Source organism: Pelobates fuscus, chromosome 4 (assembly GCF_036172605.1).
Source record: "Pelobates fuscus isolate aPelFus1 chromosome 4, aPelFus1.pri, whole genome shotgun sequence".
NCBI lineage: Eukaryota > Metazoa > Chordata > Amphibia > Anura > Pelobatidae > Pelobates > Pelobates fuscus.
In genome coordinates this window covers 307,297,730-307,308,032 of record NC_086320.1, presented here as the reverse complement: position 1 = coordinate 307,308,032, position 10,303 = coordinate 307,297,730, and the positions used below count along the sequence as shown (strand labels likewise).

The following is a 10,303-nucleotide window of genomic DNA, read 5'->3' as shown; positions in this document are numbered from 1 at the left end:
ACAGGGACAAACAGACAGTGGACTCTGCACACCCAGAACAGGGACAAACAGACAGTGGACTCTGCACACCCAGAACAGGGACACAGACAGTGAACTCTGCACACCTGGAACAGGGACACAGACAGTGAACTCTGCACACCTAGAACAGGTACAGACAGTGAACTCTGCACACCTAGAACTTGTACATAACCAGTGAACTCTGCACACCTAGAACAGGGACAGACAGTGGACTCTGCACACCTGAAACAGGGACAGAAAGTGGACTCTGCACACCTTGAACAAGGACACAGTGGAGTCTGCACACCTGAAACAGGGACACAGACCGTGCACTCTGCATACCTGAAACAGGGGCACAGGTATTGGACTCTACCCACCTGGTACAGGGATATAGGTACTCAACCCAATAATAATAACTCTGCACACCTGGGATATGGACACATGTATTGAACTATACCCACCTGGTACAGGGCTACAGGTATTGAAGTCTGCACACCTGGACACTGCTCTTTACAGCTGAAAGGAGGACACTGAGCTGTGCAAACCTGAAAAGATGAATTAACATCTGCCCACTTGTTATGGCACAGACCAAATTTTGCCTGGTCAAAATTTAGACACCCAACCCTGCTCAACTGGATTGGGATATTTGCTTTGCACGGAGGATACTTTTGTGGAACTGGGGGAAGTGTACACTCCATTTCCCCTAGACTGAAGGAGGGTACAGTAAGTCTTTCCTATCTGCAAATGGTGTACACCCTGTTGTGCCTATCTTGAAAAAGAATACTCAGTTCTACTCACCTGTAAGGAGGATATACTACTTTTCCCCCCTTCTAGCTGGAAGGAAGATTATATGCGGTTCTACCTACCTGGAAGGAGGGTGTATTCGGCTCTACCTACCTGGAAAGAGGGTACACTCAGTTCTACCTACCTGGAAAGAGGGTACACTCAGTTCTACATACCTGCCTGGAAGAGGGTACACTCAGTTCTACCTACCTTGAAAGAGGGTACACTCAGTTCTACCTACCTGGAAGGAGGGTACACTCAGTTCTACCTACCTGGAAGGAGGGTACACTCAGTTCTACCTACCTGGAAGGAGGGTACACTCAGTTCTACCTACCTGGAAGGAGGGTACACTCAGTTCTACCTACCTGGAAGGAGGGTACACTCAGTTCTACCTACCTGGAAGGAGGGTACACTCAGTTCTACCTACCTGGAAGGAGGGTACACTCAGTTCTACCTACCTGGAAGGAGGGTACACTCAGTTCTACCTACCTGGAAGGAGGGTACACTCAGTTCTACCTACCTGGAAGGAGGGTACACTCAGTTCTACCTACCTGGGAGGAGGGTACACTCAGTTCTACCTACCTGGAAGGAGGGTACACTTAGTTCTACCTACCTGGAAGGAGGGTACACTCAGTTCTACCTACCTGCCGTGGCTATGTCGTTGTCCCTGGGAGTATACAGACACTATGCCGTACAGTAGTACACACTAGCAGGTGACGTGCCGGTGTACACGGTGGATATACGCATACCCCGGGAGGAGGGCTGATTTCCCCCCGGCAGGGGATGGGCGGGCGGCAGAGCACTAACCCAGCTTCGGACGGCCGGACTCGGGCATACTCGGGCTCAGACATTCCCTCTACCACCGGGAGAGGACCGATCCGGGCCCCGGCGGGGGTGGCCACCTCCTCCCCCCTGGCCAGGTACTCCTACGTGCAGGGCGGACACCCGGCGGCGGTGGCAGGGCCGGAGAGCAGCCAGCCCACCCTGGGCTCCCGGAGCCGCTCTGTTGGGGGTCTCCGGGGTCAGGCCCCGCTCAGCCAGGCCGGGCTCAGCATCCCCGGGGCCGCCCGAGACTCTGGCAGCAGCACCCCCGAGGAAGCCGGTGGCCGGGAGAGGGGCCCGGGGGGCGGAGGAGGAGGATCCCGGCTGCTGATCGGATCCCTGCCCTCTCACCTCTCCCCGCATCTCTTCGGAGGTGAGTACTACTGTGACGTCACGTGGGATGTGTGACGTCATAACGGGGTTAACCAGGGCAGCATGTGGGGAGGGGGGGCTTGTAACCTTGAACATGGGTCTTATTCACTAACCAGCAAGTTGTAATTGTAAAAATGGGTGAATTCTCCCAGATCAAACATTCTAGCCCAAATGTAGCCATCATTCTTAGTTTAGTGAATAACCCCCTACAAGGATTGTATTACAAATGTCTTATTAATATGTTTACACCGTATTTTCATATTTAGATGTATATTTTGATTTTGTATAATGATGTCTTATGGATGTAATGGTCATAGAGATTTGAAGGTAATAATGATTCCGAATAATAATGAACAATGGTCCTTTTTTATTAAAGTGTCTCTGTCACCTAAAACTTTCCTTACTGCTATGGTTTCCTGGTCTTTTCCTCTGTCCCAATCTGTTCTTCAATTCTGTTCTTTCTCTTTAAAACAGGGGTTGTCAACCTTTACCTACCGCCAACTTTTGTATCTTTGTTGATGGTAAAATTTTCTTACTTAATTCATGCGCAGTTTAAAAAAAAAAAAATGTAAATAAAGTTTTAGAAAGGAGGATTAAAAAAAAATAAAAAAAGTACTTAAATGTAACTATTTTTTAAAATGTTGTTAAAATTTTCTATACTTTTTCCGTGTGTGTGTGTGAAGGCTGTAGTGTGTGTGTGTGTGAGGTGCAGTGTCTGTGAGGGTGCAGATCACAGGCCCTTCCCTCCCTCTGCTGGAACTAAGTGCCAGCGGGCCAGTGAGATCTTTGATCTCCTCAGCAGCCCAAGAGGGCTTACAGCAAGGCTGGCTCTGATTGGGCCGACAGAGGAGATGAAAAGATCCCCCCTGCTGGCTTTGGTCCACGGCTGTAGAGACCCACTGTGTGTTTTCTGCAGAACCCATCACCGCCCACCTGAAACCCCAAAGGACCAGGTTGACTAACCCTGCTTTTAAACATTAGACAAAGCTGCTAACTTTCCCACAATATTCGTCTCTATGCTGTCGTTGTTCCTTTGCCTCTTGAGATTTTCGAGCGTGGCGCATGGGCAGCTCCATTTTAATCACTTGTGGCTTATTGGGCTTGCACGACCGCAGCCGCTTCCAAAGTGCTCCCTTGTCGCATACAAGGAACATCAGTGCTCCTTCACCACCCATGTACAGGCCTTCCGAGCAATGTGTATATCAGCAGAGTAGGCACCTGCTGTATGGCTTAGCAGGTTCCTACTCTGCCTTAGTTGATATTCGACCACCAGTGGAGCCCTAATGCGGCCAGCCAGTCATCTTCTGGGTGCCCTGTGACAGGAGGAAGGCAGAGGGCCCGCACTCGTGACCCTGGTTACCCCTGTAGTTCCACCAGTGTCTCTGGGAATGAAGCAGGGAAGACCATATGTAAAACTATGTTTTTGATGTTGGTTTTGATACACTGTCTGACCCAAGGTGTATGTAACGTGGCTGTTGGATCCTATTGTATACTAAAAAATATGTATAGTAAACTTCATTTAAAAACAAATTAATTAAAAAACTTGATAAAAAAAAATATTTTTATGGTTACAGTTGAGGTCACCATCCCCCCCTCACATTTTTTAGGCTGAAATAGACCAGCACTAAAACAGGTTTTAGAGTTGGTCTAAAACTTGCAGTTCCCTGGTGAATTACCTACAATTAGAAATTTTGCAAAGTTAAATAGGTTTATTCACTAGGGAGATTGTTGGGAATTCAAAGTGAATTTTAAATTCGAGTTCTAAATAGCTTAAATGGAAAAATTCACCAAAACAGCTATGCTACCAGTTTGGCTACTTTGGCACTTAATTTGAAATTCTCATTGAATTTCCAACAATTCTCACGTTCGTGCATAACCCTGATTAAAACCGTGACCTTTCAGGCAGCTGCAGATCTAACCGGCAGCCTCACAGATTGTCATCTTGACATTTATCCATAGCTGCCAGGAAGTAAACAGGTTTTACTGTCCCTTTAAAAGATTCAAGGTTGTAGATGTGAGCAGGTCATACATATAGTAGGTTTTAGTTGAATTTTACATTGGAGGAAATGAGCCAGCTAAAATCCTATTACCAGTGGTGAAACAGATTTATTACATTGTGGCACGAATAATCTGTGCTTTATTTGGAACAAAATCATTCTCTCCAATACTGTATGTTGTAATTTCTTTCACAATGGCGTTCATCGTGATTAGTAACCATATATAGAACCTTTCCTGTCATGTGGGAAAACTATGTCATAAGGGAATTTCCCAAACAAAATGTGTAGAATTACTATATAGAATAGAATAGATATTACATTGCTACACATTATTTTGTTGGTACTATGATTGATTGATTAGACATCTGAGTATTCTCATAATCTTTCGTAATTTTGCATTTAAATCTCATATACATTTAAATTGTCCCCATTAAAAGGAAGATTTAAATACTGGTCATTATGGTGGTGCGTTTTATACCATGGGTGATTTGAGGTGGTTTCTTGAGTTATGACTAGTTAGCATTCTCATAATCTTTAAATACTGGTCATTAAGATTTAAATACTGGTCATTATGGTGGTGCATTTTATACTATGTTTGGGTGATTTGAGGTGGTTTCTTGAGTTATGACTAGTTAGCATTCAAAATACTTTAGTTAATACTAGTTGAATGTGATTGGAATTAAAGTGGCACTGTCATTATCTGTGGACTTTGCATAATTTGCAAAAAAAAAAAAAAAAACATGCTCACGTCGTCACAGGGGGTACGATAACCGGGGGTGGCAGTCAAAGGTGAGTTTAACTGACTTGAACCTGTCCCTCGCAGGCAGACATCACTGCTGCAATGTTGAATATGTGCGAGAGTACAGCATTGAGGTCTATGGAGGATCCCACAAGACAGCGGGATCCTCCATATATACAGTGCCAATTCTATGTAGTCGTTACTGGTGACGGCTGGGGGTTGACACTTCTAGACTGCAGTAGCTCTGCCCAGTGTCAAGAAAAGTCAGACGTAGGAAAAATACTGAGACAAAGTAGACAAAGTGGTTATGGTACTTACAGTGTTCCTTATTGTATAGCCCTAACACTACTTATGTACAATTGCAATGTTGTTACCATATAATTTGCCTCACTATGAAGAATGCAAAGTTTCCGTTCAAGGGATATTGAACCATGTTTTTGAGAGTTTGTCTTCTTGCATTTCTATAAATTGTTTATATTAAATGCATTGAATAACAGAGGCAGGCAATGGTAGTCACCAGTAAGGCATAGTGAAATTATTATTACAAAATCATCTTGAGCACACACTGTGCAAAGCAGAATGGAGTTTGATGATGTAGAGCCGTTCAGGAGAGCTAGTTTAAGCTCCAAAGCCTAACTCACTAAGCATGCAGTTGTTTCACTGATGGAAGTGGCATGGAAAATGTAGCCTAAAGCAAATATAGCCAAATAAGCAAAACCCAGAGAACCAGTTCTACAAGGGGGACCCTATCTCTCCCCTTTTCTTTATCAGAAAGGGAGGGAATTCATTTTAACAAATTAAAGGAGCACTATAGTGCCAGGAAAACAAACCTGTTTTCCTAGCACTATAGGGTTATTAGGTCCCCCCTCCCACTGGGCTGAAGGGGTTAAAACAGCGTCGGGCTCCCTCGGTGCTGGTGACCTCTCCTCCTTCAATGTGATTTCACACGGAGAATCGCGGAAGCGCCTCTAGTGGCTGTCAGGAAGATAGCCACGGCTGGACTATCCCTCAGTGTAAACATAGCAGTTTCACTGAAAATGCTATGTTTACAGCTGCAGGGTTAAAACTAGGGGTACATGGCACCCAGACCACTTATTATTATTATTGCCATTTATATAACGCCAACAGATTCCGTAGCGCTTACTTCATTGAGCTGAAGTGGTCTTGGTGCCTATAGTGGTCCTTTAAATGTAGTTACCTTGGTTTTTGAAGTCAAGTCTGGAAGTCAGTGATTTGACCTGTAAGGAAAGGTAGGACCCTAACATTAAAGGCCTAACCAAACCCTAACGAGGAAGGAAAGGTTTGATGGATAATCATCTTACTTGTCCACAAAACGTTGGACTTAAAGGCTCACTCTAAGTTTGCCGAAGTGGTTCTTGTACAAAGACAGTATCCCATCATCTTTGATTTTTAAAAGCTCATTATCTTTTGATATACCGAGCTTTGATTTGGAGCATGTAGCCCCACCACCCAGCTGTCAGAGAGCAAGGTGATTTCTCTTCGTGGTTGGGAAGATCAGTTTTGTCCAGGTTTTCTTGCAGCTCACACAACACCTGGAGAGAGCAAAGCCATGGTCCGAGCTTGCACGCGCCACTGTTCTCTCTATCACCTCACACAGCCTTGTCCACTAAACAGTAAACGCTGCCTATGCGCTATCCGGAATCACTATGCACCTTTAAATAGCATAAGTTTTTATTACCACTGAAATAGCCATTAGTAAGCTCACCTGCAGAATCATGGCCACATCTTAGGTGAGTCTTGTGCTAACCATTCATTGTGTTGCTTTGAGCTAAAAGACTCTATGGAGACAAGAAGGGGTATTCTTCTGAACAAAACCCTTAATAGGGCACAGATGGGGTAGGCAGCAGCTCTGTAACATTACTGTGCAGGACAAAATAGTATATACACATTTTTTTTCCCCCAAAACCTTAAAATATTGGATTATTTTTTTTAATAAATATATATATTTAAAAATATTAATTTTAAAAGTTCATCCAAAAGTATTAAATAATTTAAACAGCTTATCAAAATGTTTTATAATAATAATTAAATTGAGAACGGAATTCTGAGTTAAGTGAAAAACCAGTTGCTTTTGGTTATGTTTTGGCCTTGGATACATCTAGTTTCGGATTGACAGTCCTTGCTGTAAATGTGAGTTTGTGAAGATCACAATACACAGGTTTTTTAAGTCTAGGTCACAAAGCTGCAGGTTAAAATATGCACATGTTTGAGGCTGTTCTTTTAGTAATCATTCTCAAAGTGCTAATTGTCAGAATTCTTATAACTGACACATGCAGAAAATTGACAAGCACACATAATATATATCACCACTGCAGTTGCTTTTGTAATTGTGATTTAGGTCCATCTGATGGTTCTGTTATCTTTTTTCCACCCCCTGTATGTAGCATTGGATTACAGGCAATAGATTTTTGACATACCAGTCTGCAATGTTCTGTTAGACAAAGATATAAATATGACTTACTGGCAGACAGGCATTTCGCTTGCATATTTTCTTAAGCTTTGTCGGCCGAGTACAGTATGAGGTATTCCCTGAATGTGTGTGTGTGTGTGTGTGTGTATATATATATGTATATGTATATGTGTGTGTGTGTGTGTGTGTGTGTGTGTGTGTAAAAAAACAGATAGAAATTGTATCTTGTAATACCTTTTTTATACAATACCTTTTTATATAAGAAACGGAAGGAATGGGAGCACTCACAGTCTTCAGTAAAATGTCTTCTTTATTTGTAAGATTAAAAAGTGAGATCTAGTAGGATCAACGTTTCAGTCCTTTTCAGGACTTTCATCAGGATCACCTGGCAAGTACAGCTTACTATAGCCTGGGTGCAAGGATTTTCTGTTATATACCTATATAAATATATTTATATGTTTATATATATATATACTTCTTGTGGTTTTTTTTTTTTATATAAGCATTACGTAACATAAAAAAGGAGCAACTGACCATCTTTAAAAAAGGATCAAATAATCCAAGATTCTAGTTCATGCACCAAGCTTTTGATTTGAACCTGGACTCAAAGAGTGACAGAATTATAATACAAACTACAAAGGCCTGAACATGCTTGGAAGAACGCACCATGTGTTCAAACCAGAAGGGAATATACCTTAAATAACATGGAATTAATTTGTGTGAACAGAATATTAAAGGAAAATTACATCCAGTAAGTTAGCTAAATATAGCACAGGGATATTTAAGAGAGACATGGTATACTCTATTGCTTGTGTTTGTGATTAGAGCTAGCAGGCCCAATCAATCTGAGGAAATGTGATTAAAAAGACATATACAACGCTGTATACATTAAATATAGCCTTTATCAAAGTTAGGGAGACAAGTCGGGGAAAAGCTTGTCTAAGCAGTGATATAGTCAGTGATATATATTTTTTTGTCTTGACTCTAGCAGGCAAATGGACACTCCCCAAATATCCCCCACTTAGCAAATGAATATTTATTTCTGTATTATATTTGACTTAGTGCGTGCGCTATCCCTACTTAGGTCATTAGGCTTTGTTCCTCCCTTAAAATCCGAGACAATTCTAAAATGGATCCCCTGAGAGTAGTAAGGAGGCTCAATCAGAGCATAAGACTTGTGTCCTGTCATTCACATGGGGATAACCTTTGTCACACTTACTGACTACCCCCATTCCTTTGGGACATAAAATGTGTTCCTTCAGAGAGACATGTCTTCGACTCTAAGGGACAGCCTCTGTGTCAATGTGACATTTGTGAAGAGTTTTGTTGCTCCCTCCTCCCCCCATAGGACGCCACATTACTACTAGTTAACCTAGGACATAACCTTTGTTGGTTAGAAAGTGGCTGTATATTATCACTGCCATGCAAGATTGCTGAGATTTTGACAGATTTTACTTCTGCATTATCACGCTAAAGGACCTGCTTTCACCATAACAATTACAATAACCTGATGTGGTTATGGTGGTGAATGTCACTTTAATTCTAGCATATGACTTCAGGGTGTTTATCACTGCACAGTGAGTGGACAATTGTCTTGCATATCCCTATCAGGAGCCATAAAGAAGCCCACAACGTTCTTTTCGTAAGATACAAGTTAACGATTTGAAGCTCACATGATCCATTTATTGTCCCACACACCATAATAAACACTGGCATTCCCTTCTAATGACTTCAAAGGTTTAATTACAAAATATGAACCTTGGAAGTAAGGCTATTGCTGACTACCTATCCCAGGAAATAGACAAGACTAAGAATACAGTGAAGCCATGGTAATTCAAGTGAAAACATCATTTCGATTCATGCCTATGATTTATGGTGTTTCCAGAAGAAATGCTGTTTAATCACATATTGTGTGTATGTATGTGTCTTCATGTGCATTATTTCCACATATATGATACTTATCTACAAGTAACATCTACTACCCGAAGGGGAAAATATATATAATATGGATTGTACCAACCAGGCTTTTATTAAGTAGATTGAATTCATTTGTGTGTGTGTGTGTGTGTGTGTGATGTTATAGATTTTACTAATTATTTGCTGTATTATACCACATTTTTTTTTTTTTTTATCATCACTGTCATATTATAAGATCTACACAGGTTCTCTGTGCAGATTTTATTTATACATTGGACATTTTGTGATGGGGTGTTCACACAGTTAATTTTTGTTGTTGTTGTTGTATATGCCCTTGTTCCAAGTTGACTCTTGTCTGTGTAGCCACTGCCCCTTTCTTTAATCTGTTTGTCTATTTGGTGCTATTTTATGTCTTTCTGTATTTCAAGCTAAGTTCACAGTCTTTGAATGCTGAGCCCATTATTGGTCATAAAACCAACACCCATCCTAAATTATTACACTGACACTGACTTAAAGACACAGGTATTGGTAATAAGCTGTCACTGGCTCAGTTAAAGGAACACTGTAGGCACCATAACCCATCATTTGATTGAAATGGCTATTGAGCCTGGAGTTTATGGGCTCCTGGTAGGTCTTGTATCTATACTATTTGGTAGAGAGTCTGGGCCCATGGCAGCCTGGAGTCTGGTATCCATTGATGATATGCCAGATGTGGAGCTATTCTTTCGCCTCACGCCTTACCAATTCAAATCAGGAATTGGGGCAGTGATTGGCTGACGCTCCCAGCTAATCCTTGCCTGGTATTGCATGATGTAAAGGATAGCTTTTCCTCTGCCATTTCAGCATAGATGGCTTGGCTTGAGGCTGCATAAAATCTCTACTAAATAATGAATAAACAGTTTAGTAGTCATTTGGGACCTGTCATAGAGTCCAGGTACCATAACCACTGAAAGTAATTACAATATGCACATTTCCCCAGAATCCCACCGTTACAAGGCATGGTCCAGTTCTTCCTTATGTGCATGCCAGGGTTCATAAGCTCTATGCTGGACTCTGCCATCACAGGAACTGACTTCAGTAGGTTTTCCTCCAAAGTACACAGTCTAAGGCTAAGCAATGAACTGGTGATATCAGAATAAAGTGAGTACTCAGACATAATTTCTGCCTTCCGTTGGTTCGTCCCTCCCTCCTTCCTCAGTATATACAACTTCAATTGTTTGTTTTTTATTTTTTCTTTCCCTTCCC

General features: G+C 41.9%; 1 protein-coding gene across 2 annotated transcripts in view; it reads left to right on the top strand.

The window, feature by feature from the left end:
- The first annotated feature begins 951 nt into the window (after nt 1–951).
- ZNRF2 (zinc and ring finger 2) overlaps nt 952–10,303 on the top strand; it is a 136,380-nt gene continuing 127,028 nt past the window's right edge. For both annotated transcript variants that reach the window (XR_010090776.1, XM_063452282.1), the window contains exon 1: nt 952–1,975. Coding sequence is in view for 1 of the 2 variants with exons in the window: in XM_063452282.1 (XP_063308352.1) it covers nt 1,564–1,975 (412 nt within the window). In the remaining variant the exon portion in view is untranslated. The remainder of the gene's footprint in view (nt 1,976–10,303) is intronic.